This window comes from Echiichthys vipera (assembly GCF_963691815.1).
Source record: "Echiichthys vipera genome assembly, chromosome: 15".
NCBI lineage: Eukaryota > Metazoa > Chordata > Actinopteri > Perciformes > Trachinidae > Echiichthys > Echiichthys vipera.
Window position 1 is genome coordinate 12,390,084 of NC_139840.1, and position 20,214 is coordinate 12,410,297.

The 20,214-nt window shown below is 39.4% G+C and overlaps 2 protein-coding genes across 3 annotated transcripts in view; both read right to left on the bottom strand.

Annotated features, from left to right (window-relative positions):
- Window positions 1-4,299, bottom strand: part of obscnb (obscurin, cytoskeletal calmodulin and titin-interacting RhoGEF b) — a 58,043-nt gene extending 53,744 nt beyond the window's left edge. For both annotated transcript variants that reach the window (XM_083928095.1, XM_083928096.1), the window contains exons 1-2: window positions 4,096-4,299; window positions 1,933-3,010 (exon numbers count right to left, since the gene is read on the bottom strand). In XM_083928095.1, the coding sequence (XP_083784221.1) occupies window positions 1,933-3,001 (1,069 nt within the window). In that variant the 5' untranslated portion in view covers window positions 3,002-3,010; window positions 4,096-4,299. The remainder of the gene's footprint in view (window positions 1-1,932; window positions 3,011-4,095) is intronic.
- A 4,461-nt stretch (window positions 4,300-8,760) lies between these two features.
- atg9b (autophagy related 9B) lies at window positions 8,761-20,149 on the bottom strand. The gene is made up of 13 exons (XM_083928813.1): window positions 19,472-20,149; window positions 19,302-19,347; window positions 18,923-18,985; window positions 17,871-18,035; window positions 15,906-16,047; window positions 15,009-15,757; window positions 14,564-14,717; window positions 14,161-14,340; window positions 13,766-14,011; window positions 13,187-13,425; window positions 12,970-13,063; window positions 12,606-12,690; window positions 8,761-12,083 (listed from the first exon to the last, which is right to left on the bottom strand). Exons 1-13 carry the CDS (start codon window positions 19,578-19,580, stop codon window positions 11,932-11,934), a joined length of 2,424 nt encoding a protein of 807 aa, XP_083784939.1. The 5' UTR covers window positions 19,581-20,149; the 3' UTR covers window positions 8,761-11,931.
- Window positions 20,150-20,214: the final 65 nt, after the last annotated feature.

Sequence of the window (20,214 nt, forward strand, 5' to 3'; positions counted from 1 at the left end):
GACAATATAGCAAGTAAAATAAAACTTTTTGGTAGTGAACTGTGGAACCAGTTAAGCAATGGTCGTCTGGAAGGTAGGAAATCAACTATCAGCATGCTCGAGGAAATGCTTTTAAGTAAAGTATGACCATTTAAAAAAAACTTTTTTAGAAACACATGACTTTGTTTCATGTGCTTACTATGCCCGCTATTTCAATGGAAGTTCCAGTGATCTTGAAAGTTGAACAGTTTAAAACTGTATCCATTTCCAAACTTTGGATCTAAGCCAACAGTTTAAACTTGGGAATCAAGTGTTGAAACATGTGGAACTCCACTTTGAGTTATGGGTCCAGTGATCCACTAAAATAAATGTAATATTTATATTAAAATATTTACTATATGTCCTATCATGTGCATTTCCAATGACAAGTGAGCTGTTGTTATTTTTAATAACACTTTAGGGACTCAAAGTCATAGTCTGGCTCTTACAGTGAACAGTAACTTATAATTTAGTCACCGGCTTTGACAACACACATTATTACAAAAAAGAAAAAGTTCTTTAAAGAATGTGACTGACTTTCCCATTTCCCCATTGGCTGAATATCTAACTTTTTCCTCCTCTGTCAATTTTTTTATAGTTATTGTGCTTTGTCTTAATAAGCCATGCTGTTTTTGTATTCATAGTAAAAATTCAAAATACCTGCAGGGCAAAACATCAGAACCGTCCATTTTCCTGCACCAGTAATACACAGTTACAGCAGTGGCACAGCCCTCATTATCGGACACACAGACATAAATCTATGATCCTACAATTTCATCCCTTGGGTCAATTTCTTCCCATGAGAAGGTTCACTAACATTGGTGCCAATGTGCTCAAGTGAGTGAGTGACCATCTTAGCATCTGTGAACTACTCATCACCAGCAGAAATAGATGCAACACAACACCCTGCTTCAGAGGAAGAGCCAGAATTCAACCTTGTTGTGAAAAGCCATACACATTTTGAGAGGTTTAAATTAGGCTTTGGTAGAGTGGTTTGGCCAGCACTTACAGTACCAGCCACTCACCAGCAACTCAATAGTAAATCATTATGTCGTGACTGACATCTTCCAGCCACTTTCATAGTTTATCAGCATTTAGCTGGTGGCTGGTGCTAATGTCCCATCCTAATAGGCGCTGTGGTTTATTTGAGTAAATCCCACATACACCATCCTGGAGCACAGGAAGTCACAACGTTATTTTAGATTGGTATTTAGTATAAGACTAGTCTCACAGTAAATTTGCTACTGGAATAGTCTGGACCTTTTAGACTATTTAAGCCTAAAAAGTAAGCCACCCTGCCCCCAGGCTAAATGTGGACTAATAAGGGCCATGTTATTCAGATGAATTTGGACATCTATCTGAAGTCTGACAGTTAGATCTAAACCAAAGTCAAAATATATATTTGTGAAACCAGCCCTAGTGTTATAAATATTCAGTAGAGAACCACATCAATAATGTTCAGCTCAACATAGCCCTATTTAATGTTTGCCAAAAACGACAGTGCCCACTTAGCCTGTATAGTTTATATCGATGAGACATTTTGATATATTTACGTCTTCAGTATGAACCATTTAGCCTGAAATCTTGGGGAAAGATACAGTCTTGTTAGACAGACTAATATATTGTTGGCTTTCATTTAATTGTTAACATTAATACATATAATAGTAATCATGATTTAACTCTTGCTTGAACATTGTTCTTGCATGTATGTATATATGTATGTATGTTTGTATGTATGTATGCAGATAGTCTCTAGGGTGAAAGCCTCTATGATGTCATACGTGCTGACAGATGGTGCATATAATTCAGGAACATGTCTCCAATGAGAGCTTACTTGTAGAGGATTATTTTACATGCATATCAAAGGTATCGCTGTAGTGTATGTAGTATGTTTTTAAGACAAGAATAGCTTACCTTTGACTGTTACCAACACAGCACTGTAGGTCTGCCCAGCCATATTGGTTGCATTGCAGGTGTAGAGACCATTATCGCTCTGCTTGCAGTACAGGATCTTGAGGATGAAGTTCTCAGCTTGGTCCTCATAAATGACATGCCTGCGGCCCTCGCTGATGTTTGACCCATCTTTCCTCCAGATAATGTGGGGTTTAGGGTGACCCGTCACAAAGCAGCTGAGCTTGGCATGTTTGCCTTCTGTCACTGTGCAAGTACGAGTGAACACACCTTTGGGCAGCTTTGCCAGTGATGCCCTCATCTCGTATTCCAGACTCAAACCATCTTTGATTTTGGCTGTGGAGGAGGAAGAAACAGAGGATCTGTTTTCTTCATAGATAGAGATGTCCTTCTTCATTTCCTCCTTGCGCTTTTGTAGGTGAGACAGGAGGGAGGTGTTCTTGTCTGCAGTCAGGTGGCGGGAATCCTGGGCGTCTACAACAAGAGCTGCTGCAGCGTGTGAACGACCTACAGTGTTCTGGGCCCTGCAGGTGTAGGTGCCGCTGTCTAGGTTACGCACACTTTGGATCTTTAAGGTGCTGTTGTCACTTTCGGAAACGATCTTGATTCGGTTAGTCTCCCCCAAGTAGCGCCCATCTTTCTCCCAATCAAAGTTGGCCTCAGGGTAAGCTGCAACCCGGCAGTGGAAAACAACATCGCCTCCCAAACCTACACGTGTAGATGTTGGCTTAACCATGAAAACCGGGGCTCTCTGAGTCATCTCTGTTGGTAGGGCCACTTTGAAAGTTACAGCAGCATAAGCTTCCCCAACGCTGTTTTTGGCCCGGCACATGAACTGGCCAGTGTCTTCCAGTGTTAAGTCATAGATGGTCAGGCGGTACACGTTTCCATCCTCCACGGTCTTAAAGCGTCCACCGGATGTCAGCTTCAGCTTGTCCTTTTCCCAGGTGACCAGTGGGGTCGGGCTACCCACGATGGTGCAGCTCAGTGTGGCATCCTTGCCTGCACACACTGAAAATGCCTTTGGGCGCGTGAGAAACCTGGGGACCCCTCCAAACAAGTTTTGATCCATTGTTTGTTCCTGAAATCCAAGAAAAGCTGATTATTAAAATACAGTGCCGGGGAAGGGGCTTGCAAGAAATAATATGGAACATTGAACCGGACGTGTCACATTCATTCATGTCCCTCGAATGATTTTCATAGCTTGAAAAACAGCAGTTTGATATAGTTTGCTATTAGCTACCAAATACCAGACACCAAAATCCTTTTTTTAATTACTAAATTGTGAACAATTATGAATAATGGATAAATCACAGTATACTATTACTTTCTGGCCACCTATTTAAATAAACTCTGGTCCCAAACCATTCTGAGATGTGACTGTGTGTTTTAGTGTACTCTATAAATATAGCATGCTATGAAAATAGACATAAATCCACAGTCCAGATAGGCATATTTATGGTAGGCAGTTACAGTAAGTGTCAGTAAACATAATAGCCCTGTCCTCCTGGCCCTGCAGACATTCATCAATACAAATGACGTCATGCCCCGCAGCCTATTCAATAGGAAGGAAGTTTAACAACACAACAAACGAATTCCCTTGTAACAAGGTCAAATAGAGCAGATATGTGCCTTTACAAGAGTGACATTTGCCAGCTTTGTCACCTCTGTCGCTGGAACTGCCCGTCCCAAAAATAACCTCAGCTGTCAGAGCCCGTCTCTGTCCATTGCCATTTGTAGAAGCGAAAGAGATATCAGCTGTTTGATAAAGCTCCCACCACAGAAACATAACGTTACTTCACTCCCCACAGTGTCTTTACGACAAATATGAAACTATTTTGTTGGAATTCAATAACTTTAATTTTGCAGTTTGTAAAACTGCGAAAACTGGAGCACACACAATTGTAATTAGGCTACAATTAAAAAACATAAAGTTAGCATAACTGAAACTGGGAGTTGTAGCTAGGTCAGCTAACCTTACGTTAATTTAAAACTGCAAGTGTAACCGTCGCCAGTGACAGGTGTTAAAGTATAGAAGTAAGATACCAATTAATTTAAGTTGAAATAAATAGAAAAACTGCTATAACGTAGGTCAAGTTTTTCGTATAATTATTAATGAAACATTTGGTGTAACTGCTATCCTACTGTTTGTTAGCATTACTTTACTTTTTCACCTGGAGTCTTCAGCCACTCAGGTAAAATAGGCGCTGAATCATGTGGGCTAAAACGTCACTTTGGCCGTAAAGGTTTTCCGGATGCCTACTCCACTCAGTGTTTAGAAGTCCGACCAAAAAATGTCTTCTTTGTGCTCAAATATCCTTGAAATGGTTGTAAATCCAGGTTGGTGTAACATCCCCCGAGTCTCCTGCAGTGGGCGGTTGACTAGACTTTTCTTCTTCGGTACCTCAGGATGCCAGATAGCTGACGTGCCTATTTTGGCGCAGCCTCCTTTTCCAAAATAGACTTGTCATTTAGTGTGTGGAGATAGGAGATAGGCTGCTGGTGAGCTCGGCGGCCTGGCCTCTGCAGGCTGCATGCTGCACACTACAGGTCGGGCAACTCCTGACACTGAATAGTACACCAACTTGGTTTACACCTGCAGAGTGGAATCTGGTGATAAGTACATTTACTCATTGTACTTAAGAAGGCCAACATTTTGAGGTACTTTACCTCAGTATTTTCCATTTTATGTCCAAGCATGACCCAGTTTTCAAAAGCAACACAACAACATAGTTTTCACAAGGTACAGGGTGGACAAAGGAGTATTTTGACCAGATGTTCTCACGGATTATTTATTTATTTGTTTTTTTACATTATGTATTTTCTATGGTTTTTGTGGTGTGTGTGTGTGTGTGTGTGTGTGTGTGTGGGTGTGGGTGTGTGGGTGTGTGTGTGTGTGTGTGTGTGTGTGGGTGTGGGGGGGGGGTGTGGGTGTGTGTGTGTGTGTGTGTGTGCGTGCGTGTGTGTGTGGTTATACAGTGGAGATCAAAACTAGCGAACAGTAAGTATTAATTCTTGATTTATTCTGAAATATCGTCATTTTTATTGTTCAGAATTTGATAGAATATCTGATGTGGCTATACCACTGCTGTACTAGCATGTTTTTTTTAAATAAATAAGGCACTTCAACAAAAACCTTTATTTTTTGGAAAAAAAACATTAACAGTAACTTAAGTAGTTTGAGTATATCTTAGTACCTCCACCAGCTGTAACATTAAGATGCTGCTTACCAGTTAAAACATCAGTCATAATATTCCAATAATGTGATGATCATACATTTTACTTTTATTTGCATACTTTGAGAACTTTGCTGTTAATACTTGTGTGCTTTTACTTAAGTGATATCTTGAATGTAGGACATTTATGAGAGTATTATTGACAGGACATTAACAGGTCATAAATAAGGGTAATTTAACAGGAATATTAAATATTAAATTCCATTCTGGTTGCTTTGCTTCTGCTTTAGTTAAAGTTGTATATTGAGATCATGAGTCCCAATCAGACTGTCCACAGGCAGCCAGAAATGCCAGAAAAGTGTCTAGCACAGGACTATTGATGACCTCAACTCGAAAAAGCAAAACAAAATAGAATTGCAACTTCACTTCTACTTTCTTGTATGTGCAAATTTGTGACCAGCAAATTAATCTCTTAACACCCCTATCTGTATCCAATGATCTTTTGGCTCATTTTACCACAGTGCGTAGTGTGAGCATTGAGGATGAGCCAAATCCAATCTGAAGCGGCTGAATGTGAAGTCAACTCGAACATTGGAGTTCTTCTAAGATGACTCTTGTGGCAAGTGGCGAACAGGCTTATTTTCACAGTATTTCTTTAAAGCCTTGTCTAATTTTCTCTTGTCTCTCGCCCTTTTTGTCTTCTGCTCACGGCTCAGTTTTTTCAGTGTCCATTTTCTGAATAATCTTCCCATGCTTGTGGACAGTATCTTCTGCGTAAGACTAGAAACTTCCTTTTATCCATATGCATACTGTGTATGTGTGTTATGCCTACATTTCTATTGAATGTAATTGTGATTGAACTTGCCGTGGAGCTTGTGACACATTGTATCCAACCACCATCATATTGACAGCTGCTTTACCCAGCTGGTCAGGTCCATAATTAACTTATGACTTCATATTGCACAAAAGCCTAATATACAGTAATGCATTAAATGTATCTCTCTGTATGACAATCATACAGCATGACATAGCAATCACTAAATAGCAGGGCATTACCTCTTTCTTTCCTATTCTTTGGCCTCCATGGTATTTTCTTGGTTGTTCCAGAGTGGGCTTTCCCCCACTGCCAATGACTGACAGCAGCAGGTCGGCTGGACCCTGATTTAAACTCCCCGAAACTCTAGCAGACAGTAATCCACTGTTGCTGCTTGTCTCTGCTTCATCCTGTTCTGGCTACTGTGCTTGGTTTCAATGCTCCTGAGAGTATACTAGAAAAAAAAAGAAAAATTACAACAAATTGATAGATAACTCTTTCATGTGTGTCTTTCCTGATCAATGCAAACATTGTTAGATCACCAATGTACCGTGGAGATCAAAATAAGAGAACAAAGTATTAATCCTTGATTTATTCTGAAATTCTGTTATTTTTATATTGTTCAGAAATTGATAGAATATCAGCTGTGGCTATACCACTGCTGTACTAGCGTGTGTGTGTGTTTTTTAAATAACCAAGGCACTTCAACAAAAACCTTTATTTTGTGAAAACATGAGCAAAAATAGAACAGTAACCATTGTGTAAGAAGATAATATTTAAACAATGTTTCCATAGGACTATAGGATTCAAAAATGAATGAATGTATGCTCTGGTTTGATCTTGGTCCATTCTTCTTCAGTCTCTTCCACAGTTCTGTAACTGTAGTGGGTTTCTTAGCCATTACTTTGTTGCCAAGGATTTTCCAGAGATTCTCCATGGGGTTTATATCTGTACTCTGGGCTGGCCATTTCATCGTTTCAATATTCTTAGCTTCAAGGAACCGCTTAACCTGTTTTGCAGTGTGACAGGGAGCATTGTCTTACATGGAAATTGTGGGCTGATAGGGAGACAACTGCAGTGATGGTATTGCAGCAGAGCTGCCAGATAAATAGGATGTGTCCAACGATTAAGTTAATTGTCACCAGGTGCCAGATTAACACCAATAACTGGGAGGTATCTGAAAGTGTTCTCTAATTTGTTCAGCGTTTTCTTTTCACAAAATAAAGGTTTTTGTTGAAGTGCCTTGGTTATTTAAAAAAAAAAAACATACTAGTACAGCAGTGGTATAGCAACAACGGATGTTGATGATATTTCAGAAGGAATCAATAATTAATACTTTGTTCTCCAATTTTTTTCCAACTGGAATGTTTTGCATCACTGAAATTTGAACTTACCTCCAAATATTTTTCTTCTCCATTTTTGCTCTTCCTGTGGTCATTCCTTGATGCCCAGTCAGTTAATAGCATTACATTATATCATTCTTGGTCTAATAGACACCCACTCATGTCACCTCGATCACTATACAACAGAGGGCAGCAGAGCGGCATACAACACATGGCTATGCTGTTTAGCAACGATAGAGTTAAATAAAATCCCAAGTAAAACATTTCTTTCTGATGAGACAATTTTCACAAAATGCTTGCAATGTATACTCTCCAATATCTGATCTGACCTAACATGGCCCCCCACCTCCCACCCAACCTCTCAGCCATTTCAAGAATAAGGTCACGGTTGTATCATGTTCACAGCCGAAACACATTGGTGTTCCCTCAAAGGAACATTTGCATAGCAGACGACAAGAGACTGTCGCACCAAGGACAAATAAGCCAAAACAGAACAGCAGATGGCGTTTATGACCCTAAAATGTTCTATTGGGACTGGAACAATCATAACAAGACACTGGATTATAAAAAAAAACAGATGAGCCCAAATAGTGTGTCTCAAAATAGAGGCATGATATGTTTATTTACATTGTGGATATAATTTACAGTCTTGACAGAGTAAAGGACAAAAGGTATACACAGGGCAATGAGATGCCACCACAGGAAACCATGAAACATTGATCACCTTTTCTAACGTGCAAAATAAAACCAAACAAAAATTTGTAACTAATCTAGGAAAATTAGAAGGATTAGACTACAGGATTTCAACTAAGCCAAGAATGGTATTTGCAGGTGTGGTGAGGTGGATATAAATTGTGAGAGTAAGCAGCTGATTATTGTATCTGTAAAGACGGTGAGTGAGCAGGAGGGAGGGGACGAGAGCATGGGAGACACAGCACAAAAACAAACATGGCATGTAACAATGTGAGTGTCCTGAATAGATCAGCATAAAGTCTGTAAATAATAAGTCCTCCTTTTTGAAGATTTTCACGAGTGAGCTCTTATTGCCGCTTGAGGAAGTCAAGGTGGACTAAGATTTCAAAAGACAAACACTTGCTGATGATTTATCAGACTATATCAGACACAAAGATGTGTCTTTTTAGATGTCCGTCATCAGGTACATAATTATTTTGTTGGTTTATTATTTTCATCAGTGGTTGAGTGTTGTATCGTCCATGTTACACCTTCATCGCACCTTGCATTGTCGTCTACCAGTGGCTTTTTTTGATGCTACCACTAGTAGTCGTCAAAGTCACAGTTTCGTATCCCACACAAAGCTTTCAGTTTGTTTAGTCACTGCACAGAGGTTGGCGTCCTTCTCTATGGCTGTACAGTGACCATATTAGAACATCACAGACTTTGCTTATCAAGCTCTTCTTCATGATTGAGCCATGCTAATAAACACTATCATAAATACAAGTTGTAATATAAAAAAGGATCATCCGTTCCAATATAGCTTGAAGACAAAATGTTTCACATCGTCATCTCACGACTCAAACTGGCAACGGCAATATAAAACAAATAAAATGAAAATTTAAATATATTTTTATTTCAAATAAACATTGCATAATCAACCAAACATGAAAAGATTAAATACACTCAAAATAAGATTTATTCGCCTCTCTACTCACACACAGAAAAAACACCACATGTATTGTAAAGCTGTGCCGAAAACAAGTTCTTTTGGCATGTTTCATTTTTCAACTAGTGTTTCTTAATTTACAGAAAACAAACAGAGATACCTAACAAAAAAAAACAACCCCAAACAACTAAAACATGTCTTAAAATATATTCAACATTTCAGGATGAAAACTTAGCACCTTGTTCCAGTCACTGATTGTTAGACTGGTGTATAGTGGATAAGAAACCATAGCAAGATGAGAAGGTTGGCTGAAATGATGACACCAGCTATTACAAGGCACACTTCTGCTTCTTTAGGATATTGAGGACAGTGCAAATTTAGACACCATGATAAGAAGTGTGCTGTCGAATGCAACTGACACGAGATCTCAATATCAGTTTGCAACTCATCTTACAAGCCACATCCAAAACCTCACTACATACTTGATGCTATACACAATAACGTGCCAAAAGAAATACTATACATAGCATGTGCTGCTAAATCGAAAGGGATTCTAATGTGTTACATGAAATGGCTTCTTTAAAGAGCAATTACGAATCCTTAATACTAAGGCACTGCTTAAAATAAAAATGACAAACATAACAGTGAGGTGTAAATGTAGAGACTGTCAAAAGAAATCAACTCTGTACACAAAGCTGAGCTCCTGTGTCTCTACAACATAAACTCACTGCACAAGTGGACAATGAACACAATACCCATGTAAGCATATTTTACAGGGTGGACTTTTACTGACCAGAGGTAAGAACGACCATATGAAATTAGCCACAGTGTTTCTAGGCAGGTCTGCTGTGGACGACGACGATACAATACGTGCTGATGCTTTACTTTTATATACAACGAGAAGAGGTCATTCTGGATGGAGACCGACACGGTGTCCCTTTTGAGACCTGCCCTTTCTATAATGTAACTAATGCAAGTACTGTATATATACAAACACGTTTATAAAATGGTTTATTTTCTGTCAGTGCAAAATTCAGAGTTCATGTTAGCATAATTACACAGGTGTCAAAACGCATTCCTTCCACAGACACACTCACAAAGAAAGTATAATAGTTTCTAAACACCCGAGAGGGCAAAGATACACGTGTATCCTCTGAAGTCTTGCAGTTGTGGCGCATGACATCTATATTACTGTGATCTATGACAAATGCAATAAACAATTGGGTATTTTTGTGCATCAACAGATTTAGTCCCAGTTTATTTTAAGTGTAAATCACATTCAAAATCATGCGGCTGACCAAACTTTTTCTTTTTAAACTACTTTTAGTGTTGGGGGGGGGGGGGGGGGGTCATGCCATTTCTTTCATTAACAATATTTTGTGAAGGTAAATTATTTCACAAAACAGCAAAGTATTTTTTTTAAATAAATAATAAACATATATGAATTAAATATCTGGGGAAAACAGGTAATAAATAAACCTACAGCCAGCAAATGATGCAAACTGTGGAAAAGCTTTTTTTTTTCTTCCCATGCTCTTACTTTGAAAGTATAAAACCAACACTGAGAGGAAATGCCTTCCTAAAATCTTTAAAGCTAAAGCTGCAGAAGCGACAGCGCAAACTCTGAAACCAGCCCTTATGATGAAGTTTCTTTTTTTATGTCAGAATTTTGGGCAAAGGATGTAAACAAAATGCTAATGTGCTCAACAATGATTTGTAAAAGCAATACCATCCTGTTTTGTTCTAAAAAATAAGGATAAAAATAATTCCTCACCACGACTTCTGGGATATCAATGCTCGACTTAAAAACATCTGCTGGGCAAACAGTAAATCAAACAGATTCCATTTACGCCTGCCATTAAAATCCAAATGCAATTAAAAGATGCATTTGCACCCGGCAAATAACCCCATATGTACTGTATATATACTGTATATATTTACACAAGAGAAATTACACTGCAGAGGTATTGATTGGTGTATTAGTTTTTCTTCACCACCGCTGAGGTAATACAGAAAACTGGGATTAAAATGCATGTTTTAATATAGGTGTTAAGGCATAAAGCTGACTTTGTGTCCAGCTTAAATAGACTTAAAAGACATCTCATATCTGCAGTGGGAGTTTGATGCCAAGTGTATTTAGACCCCGTGATTTCAGTCCTCTTTCTGAAGAATAGTGTCCTGATACGTCTATGGAAATATTAATACTGAACAAAATCTGTATTTAGGACCACTAAACCCAGACAGTAGCATCAAAGCATTTGTATGCCTGGTTCAAAAAGATATTCAGTCAGCTCTTTATATCAATACTTGGTATCTTTTTCAAGGATTAGCTCTGGTAGTAAGAATGTGGGCTTTTGAAAGGATACGCAAGAAGTGTATTTACAAATCCGGGTCAAACAGCACATCTTGAAATATTGAATTATCATTTTCAGTTGATCAAAATTGTTCAGGCAGCTATTATACAGTATGCTGTTTTGTCTTTATAGCAAAGATCAAGACGCTACTGTGAGAAACTTCCGATTAGACCCACGCAGTAAATCTTTGTGATGCACAGATACTTGCACTCCTTTTCACAAAGTGATCCTATTAACACACTTATTTATCTCTATGTCACTTTACACAGTTTGTCTGTACAAGTGTATGACAAAATCATGATGGATCGGACGGAAGACATATGGTTTCCCTGATGCCATAGTCTGCCTGATGTGACAGGATGAGGTGTGGAGGTGCAGAGACAGTGGTTATTCAATGAGCCCCTCCTACAACAAACACTGAAAGATGTTTTAAAGGTCCATGCTAAATTCTCCATGAAAATCATCTAAGGCCACAATGTTCATAGAAGAAAGTAAAATGTAAACACTTGTTTTTTTTCAAACAAAAGAGAGAGAGAGGAGAAAGTGTCATGGCGATGTATCTCTTGTAGGATAAAAGGCCATTGTTGTTAGGTTTGAGAAACACACAGGATACAGAACCACAAAGCATAGATCGTAGACATGTGTCATATTACAGAGTTTAAAACAGAGCATATACCTTATGACAAAAGGCACTTTAACAACTACTCCCTGTGCCCTGTTTTGGAGTAGATCCACTGTTAATCTCCTGATCATCTTCATTCTCCTCTTCTTCCTCTTGCCAGCGACCAAGGTGGACAGGGGTGGGCATGGGAATGCTGGAACCAAGGCCACTATGTGCCTGGAAACCTAATAAGAGTGTTGATACAAATACTTTCTTAGGCATAGTCTAACTATTTGTGTTTTCAACACCTGATATAATGATCAGTGTTTCACTGGGATTCTTTTTTGCAATCTGTTTATATGTTAAAGCTTTCAAAGGCCGGTTTACACATTTATATACTGCTCCATGCTCGTGTATAAACCATTAATGTATTATTGTGATGCATCATTAAGCATTAAAAAATGATCATACCTGTGTTTTGGCATGTAATACAAATCATGTCCATAAACTTTACTTTTTTATATTGTCTTTCTTCGCCTCTCTAGCAGCCAATGGCCACCATTCATTCAACTATAGTTGGAAGCATGACTATGATTTCAGCACTACTGTAAAAGTAATATTTTTCTCATTACACAGAGAATCATTAGATCCCAGGTTCAAATATATTTAACAAACAGAACTACACAATGCCAGTAATTATTTCTTGCTTCTCACCTATGCTGTTATATATTTTTGTAAGGTTCTTCAAAAACAAGATTTTCATTTACCAGTGTTTGTGTGCAGTTCTCTCATTGGTACTTGGTTCTGCCACTGCCCTGAAGTTTTCTGAGGCTGGGAGCTCTGCTGGTGGAGCTGGAGATACAAGTAGTTGTCAGTGTACAGCAGGACAGAGCACTACACTAGTGGTCTAACAGATACTAAAAAGTGTTACTCCACCCAAAATCTTATGAGATCTTATGAGTGTCAAAAAATATCAGACTTGTAGAGGATTCTTTTTCACCATAAAAATTCATCATTGGAATCATCTTTGTAAATGACATGAATGTAAGATTATTTAAGATACATCAGTATCACTTTGAACTTCAGGCACACAGAAAAGATCAATCGTACGGCAGGGAGGCAGGAAATTACCTCATGCATGTAGATGGCATGGAGACTCATCTCTGCTGAGGCAAACTCTGAGGTCAGTGCATTGCTCCGGATGTGAGATTCACTGTTAGACATACTGAAAAAGGACATGTGTTAAGCAAAGCTGATAACAAGCATTTGTATTTATCAATTTCATCAAACACTATTCTAGCTACAGTATGTAAATAATGCAGTAGAAACTGTAACGCGCGATGAGTACCTGTCAATGATGGTGCGATCACTGCGGTACATGGTGCTCTCGGGGTGGACAGATGAGTGCAGGAGGCTTTGTGAGCGGCCACGGCTGGTATGCGCAAGTTCGGAGGTGGACAAAGACGCCAGGACACTGGCAGCAGCAGAAGCAGCGGTGCTCGATGGGATGAAGCGATGGTCTCGTCCCTGTAGTCCAGACGCAGTTAGAATGGGGTGAGCCAGGACACTGGCCAATAGATTATCAGGCTGAAACAACAACATATGTCAATACAGAACCAAAATAATAACATTAAATTGCAATAGATAGAAGAAAAAAATACATTTTTGGTAAAAAATAAAAAATATCTAGTGATTTATGGATTTATTATTTATGCAGAAAAATGTATTCTAAAATGATTTAAATATTCTGTGTTAATGAATATTTATTGTTAAGATTCATGCTCTTGTTAAAATGTATTCATGTTTCGTACATCAGCTGACTGTCTAAATGTATCTTCCAATATGTATGGACAATGCAATTTGGTCAGCATGTCTAATATGTATATTTTATTAATATGTTATTTGGGTGATCCTCTGGGTGTCTTACCCCAGGGCCTGAATTGTTGGACTGCAGTGAGGTGCAGAGAGGAGCCTCAGAGAGCAGCAGCCGAGTAGAGGGGCCACCCTGTGCATCATGCTGCACCTTTTCCTTAAGATGACTGATAAAAACGGAACTCTCCTGAGGTGGCTGCCAGCGCGGGTTCTTAATGGTGAAATGCATAAGAGACAACTCTGTCTTGCCATTTTCTGCTTGTTGGTATATGGAGGCCTCCGTCTGACCCTCTGACAACCACTGCAAAAACATTTAAAGACATATCAAGCAACTGCATAACAACCTCAAATTTAATATTCATTTGGCTTGAGAGTCATACGTCTCCAGTTTGAGAAAACTTAATGAACTGACTGGCTTGAGTCCTATCTAAGAGAAGGAACAAATCTCACTGTTGGGTTTCCATGGCGTCTGATGTCCATCTGCGCAAAGGAACAGATGTCTCCGACCCCGACCACCTCCACAGTGAAGTTCCTGAAGAAGTCAATGATCTCTAAAGACTTGTTCCTCAGGTGGAAGATGAGAATGAAAGGTGTGACAATAGGACTGAGTAGCTCCTCCAGGATGAACACCTGATTTGGACAAAGATAACACTGATTATACAACGTCAAATGTAGCTCAATGTTCCCAAAAATGCATCAATAAATCTAGTGATTATACTACTAGACTGTATCAGTCTGACAAAGTTGTATCATTGATCAGGTGCTACATTAAAAACATCATCAATCACATAAAAATCTTGAGTTTAGACTGTGACTAATATGTTACTATCTACAGAGTTTCTCCATTCCTCACCGCTTTGTACTGGAACAGCTGCGCCACCTCATCACGAGTCTCGCTCTTGTTAGCATGGCCCCTCCAATGGTCTGGCATGTAGTGAATGTGTGCCAGCATGCACTGCAGCAGCTGTTCTGGGCACCACACCATATGCTCATCTGGGATGAAGGACCTGGTGTAGGAAAGGTACAAAATATGTACACTTTAAAACAATACAGCGATACCTGTACATGTAAATTAGGAAAAACAGGATCGTTTTGTAAGGTGCAGTTTGCATTTTCACTAAAAAACCCAAGGATGCCCTTAAAATCATATTCATGAGTGTCATGCATGTCCACAGTTTTATTTAGCCTACAGTTAACGCTGTCTGTTTATCATGAAACAGAATTACACATACAGAGAACATATACTGATAGAGATCCTGGAATGGCTCCAAGAAAAACAAATGGCTCTGAAAACTCACCTGGCAACAGTAATTACCACTCCCAGCACAGTGATAGCGGTCAGAATGTGCTGCACTGTCAGAACATCCTCATCATACACTGTCAGCGCAATGAGCACAGCCAGAACTGAGCCTGAGAAGAAGGCAAAGTTCTTAGCTAGCACAGTCAGCACTGGTGATGTAAAGGAGTTCATGTATTTGGAAGTGGGTTTGTAGCCACGGCCTAAACGTCCATGCAGCTCATGGTCCAGCTCATTGAAGTGTCGCAGGTATAAACGACCAAACAGGGACCAGCGTCGTGCACCCAGGCTTCCGGGTTCTCTGCGGATCACTTCGGTGTAACTGAAGAAAGCGTAGAGGACCTGCCACACCAGGATGAAGGGACAAAGCAGCAAATTGGCCAAACCCATCAGCAGGATGACTCTACTAAGCTGCTGTGCAAGCTCTAGGCGGTTTCCACTGCGCTTGTACTTGGGGTGCAGGTTCCATTTATTCTGAAACAGAGAGCCAGGACCCCAGAAGAGGATGAGCTCAAAGTTGTACTTGAGACCCTGGGTGAGGAACACCACATTTCCCAGCAGGGGGAGCTGCAGGTGCACTGGCAGCAGCGATTTGTTTATCATGGCCACCATATAATTCTTGAATCGCAGGATGCGATGATATATGTCAAGTTCAGTCAGCTCTTTCTTGTGTATGCACATTTGCTGTTCTCGTTGCAGGCTGATGAGTCGGTCCTGGACTTCCTGCCATGTGAAGTTGCATAGTTCATCCTAGGACAAAGAGGCAAGGAGGACAAAGTAAGCTGACTCACACTACAGAAACAATGCATGGCAGCATGACTCATTTTTAGGTATGGTCATCTTGGGTGTTATAATCATAAGCCACTAGTCACAAGATTGTAGCCTGTGGAGCACTTACCATTCTGATCTTCAGTGCTTTGATGTAGAACTGCCTGATCTCCCAGTAGCTCAGCACATTGCAAAAGACTTTAACAAGTCGATAGATCCAGAAGATGGCTGCCATGATGAGCAGGAATATAATCCAACTGTCCTTTTGAATACTGAGTAGAAACGAAAGCCTTTTTAAGACATGGCTGGCTTTATACATCTGATACAGCTGTGTTCAAACATGTCAGGACATTTACAGAAAGAGCCGTACTGTTTGTGCGATATTTGGAAAGGGATGGAAAGACAGCAAAGTCTGTAAATATTCTACAACTGGTTAAGGAGGTTCATTCAAAATCTGGCATTCAGAATAACAGCTACAGTGGTTACTCAGAGGCACATATGAGACAGCCCTCTCTCCTTATGACTTTGTTAGTCGACCTTTTACTCAGCATTTAACGTAAAACGTGATAAACAGACTGTTGCTGTCAGTGTATGTTGTAATGTATGTGTAACTGACACCAAACTCCTAAAAGGAAGGAATATTACCGGAGTATTACATGTCAAAACACAGCGCACATAACCCTCCTTCACATAATTTCTATATCATTTCCCATCAGTTACCTTTCAGTCAATAATAAACAAAATATGAGAATGTTTTCTGGGACAAGCATCTGGCTTTAAAGGGGAAATTGGAGAAGTTATGAGGATATGAGGAGGACAGAGAGGTTCTAAACTGTGGAACAAGCTGTTCCCAAATTAGAACTCCAAGTTGTTTTACATCACTGACTTTGATATAAATTATTATTGAGTCAGACTCAGGAACACATTAATGAGAGGCCCATTAGACAAGCTGGAAAAAACAAGCAGATGCAACTACACATTTTGGAAAAAACATGACAACATGGGGTTGGAGGGGGTATGTCCCTTTTAGCCAGATAGTAAGGTATCATGTGGTCGTCAGCTTGCTGGCACGGCCAAGTCGTCAGTATCTCGGCAGGACAGTTTTACCTCACCAAAGCTATCAATTACATTGTCCTGTTCCTTAAAGCCAGTCCAAACACAGTACACAAATACCTTCCCTCCAAGTAACCATCAGTTGCAGGAATGTGGCAACTCGAAGCTACCAATCTCAGGTTCAACTCCAAATAAACAAAGAAAGACTAACTAAGAAAGAAATACATTTCATAGAAAGACAGTCACTTGTATTTCAAATTAAACCTAAAAATAACATATCAATCTGGTTAAATGGACCTCAAGCTTTTTGCTAAGCAGTTTAAAAAACAAATCAAAGATTTAATACTAGCTTGGCATCTGCTGTTACTACTGGCATTAAGACCTTTTTGCAACATCAATAACTTTAATTTGGCAGATTAGACACAATAAAATGTATCATTTGGGTAATAGTGGCATATTTTGGGTGTCTGTTTTAGTTGCTTATCTTTCTCACAGTTTAAGAATAAAAACAAGCAATAGACACCCAGGTCGGCTGATAACTAAGTAGTGGTAGTGACATATAAAGATCATGCTTGGGGTGCTGACAGTTAATTAAAGATCTTAAAAAAACATTGCAATTAAGAATACAAAAGAGTTCTCATGATTTTCTGGGGTAAAGAAGATAAAGAAACCCATAGGGTACAGCTAAATAGGCTACTGTTCCATATTCCTTCCTCCTTGTAAATGTGAATATATCGTGCAGTATAAAGTCACATCTGAAACACTCGGAAAAAAATTAATTCTGAAACTCTGATTACAACTGTATTAAGCTGTAAAAATGAAATCCCTCTAAAGGCCTGTCTCTAAAACGGCTCTAATAATATCCGAGACCATGTCTGCTTGAGAACAAAGCATCTAATCAGACTGGCTGGACTGAAAGGACAGGCACATCCCTTTATTTGACTGTTAAGCCTTTTCGATTAATTCACCCTGACTTTTCCACTCATTGTGCCCCTCAAGGAGGAAATACACTCGAACTTTCCATAATATTAAACATGATTACCTCTCAGTGCACTGCTCACTAGGGAGGATGGCATCGGGAAGAGTGACCTTATTCCTGTCCAAGGGGTTCTGGCCAGTGTGGTTGACTGCTCGATTGGCAAACAGAACATCATACTCCACACAGTTGACGAGGAACGTTGTGAACGTGACAACAAACAAAAACTGACTGTTAGGATGAGATGAAAAAAGAAAAAAAGAGATTAAGCATCATACTTACTGACAGTAAAAAACTTGAAAACTGAGATAAACAGTGATTAATTGAAAAAAAACATCAATACAGTTAGATAAGTGACTAAACTATATTTTCTTTTTAGCCACATAAAGTGAAAAGTGATAAATACATAAATGCAGATAAGACAGGCCAATTGCAGGCTTAGGTTTGTTTAAGGCTGTCGTTACTTGAACAGATTTGACCTGAGGCCACCCCACTGACGAGTTACTTGTAGTAAACACTGCATGAAAAGAATACAGTCTCGTAATGTCTGACAGACAACACTTGTGTAACTCGACACTGCCATGGTAACATGAAAATACTGGGTGGCAGTTAAGTTTTTCTTTGGCCAGAATCAGACAAACGCCAGACCTCCAGATCAGTCCTCCTTGATGTTAACTGACTTTTCGATTGATCACAATAAGTTATACCAGGAGAAATGCTGCATAAATGGTGATATACTGCTTCTAATACTAATAATAATAATAAAAATAATGATAAAGTTAAGTAAATAAAGTGACATTCAAAATGTTAGTGTTTACTGTGGAGAAATGATTTCACAAGAGGTTCTAAACACAGCTGCTTTTGAAATCATCTGACTGAGCTGTGCCCGAGGCACAGTAAACTGTCATAGCAACATGACATACCAGTGTCTTACTGACAACAAGCATCTGGTTGGAAAATAAATATTTTTTATGCTGACATGACATGTATATATCCTTGCATATGTATGAATATTATGTACTATGTATGTATGCTGATTCTTGTGGCTGAGTCAGTTATTTACACACATTTCACTTCTGTCGCATGCTGCATTGTAAGAATCTAACTTTAATACTTACACAAGTTCAAAGAACTCTGACAACAGCATACAAGCGAAGCCATTCTTTTGATGAAAATGATAGATGTGGAGAGACTGGTTAAGGAAAATCTGGAAAAACATTATCTGTAAACCATGTCTTATTAATTGGTCAGTAACTGAGAATACAGTGATTGAGCTCAAACCATCTTCAGGACAACACAAACTATCACAGATATATTAATCATCAGTCAGGGCTGCCTAGAAATGTCACTTTTCCATTGATCCCTGTACTAACACTGCAAAGTGTATGTGGCAGTCACACGGTTCAACAGATTCGAAATATGACAAACATCTTAATAAGCCTGCCTGTCAGCATGGCATGATGCCAGTGAGATTTGCACACTGTAGTCTCAAAGGATATCCTTTTGAAGAAGTTATCCAGGTTCTTGATATGGTGCCATGAGTCTGTAACATACATGAAAGCATTAGCACTTTGACCTGGTTTTTGTTGATTAAACTACGTACGTATTCATTAGGTACAAGACTAACAAGCAGTAAGTCAAATACATTAAAGAAATGACATGTTTACCTTTCAGGCCTTCAGGCACATGGACGAGTAAATCCTCCTCCCCTGGTGGTGAGTCCTCCTCAAAGTCCTCAATTCTCTGATACTCCTGGTAAGCTTCAAAGTTGGCCATTGTGCTTCACATTCTTAAAGTCACCCCCCAAACTGACGAAGCTACTTGTCTTAAATGAAGTACAAAATGAATTCGGTCTCTTAACCTCAGCTACATTCTGTAGCTATAGCGACTCAGCAACTCAAGCAGCTCAAATGGTAACGTTAGCTACAGCTAACACTAGCTTGCTAACTTGCCAATCTGACGGACAAACGCTCGTGTAACTCTACATTACCATGGTAACGTGAAAAACACGGGGTGGTAGTTTAGAATTAAGTACACGAAACTTCCGTAGATGAATTGATGAATATTGGTCACCGCCGTTGAAGATTACAAGGCAACTCAACTGTCTGGTGGCTGGTTAGCTTGTGAATGATTCAGCCACTCATGCAGTCCGGGGGAAACGGTTTGTTTTGTTCCCGACTTGGTCCGTCCTTCTGCTGATGTTGGATCTCCTTTCGCCTTTAACGTTACTTTAAAGTCCAATCTTGACCAGAGCCCGTTTTATACACGCGGTTGTGGTTTAATGACGACACGGTGGTCTTCAGTCTTGGTTACTTGCTTTCCAAAAATACACCATCCAGTGTGTGCTAACTGTTTTTGTCTTTGACAAACAAATGTCAACAAAACGTCATTTGCGTAAGTTCCGTTTTAA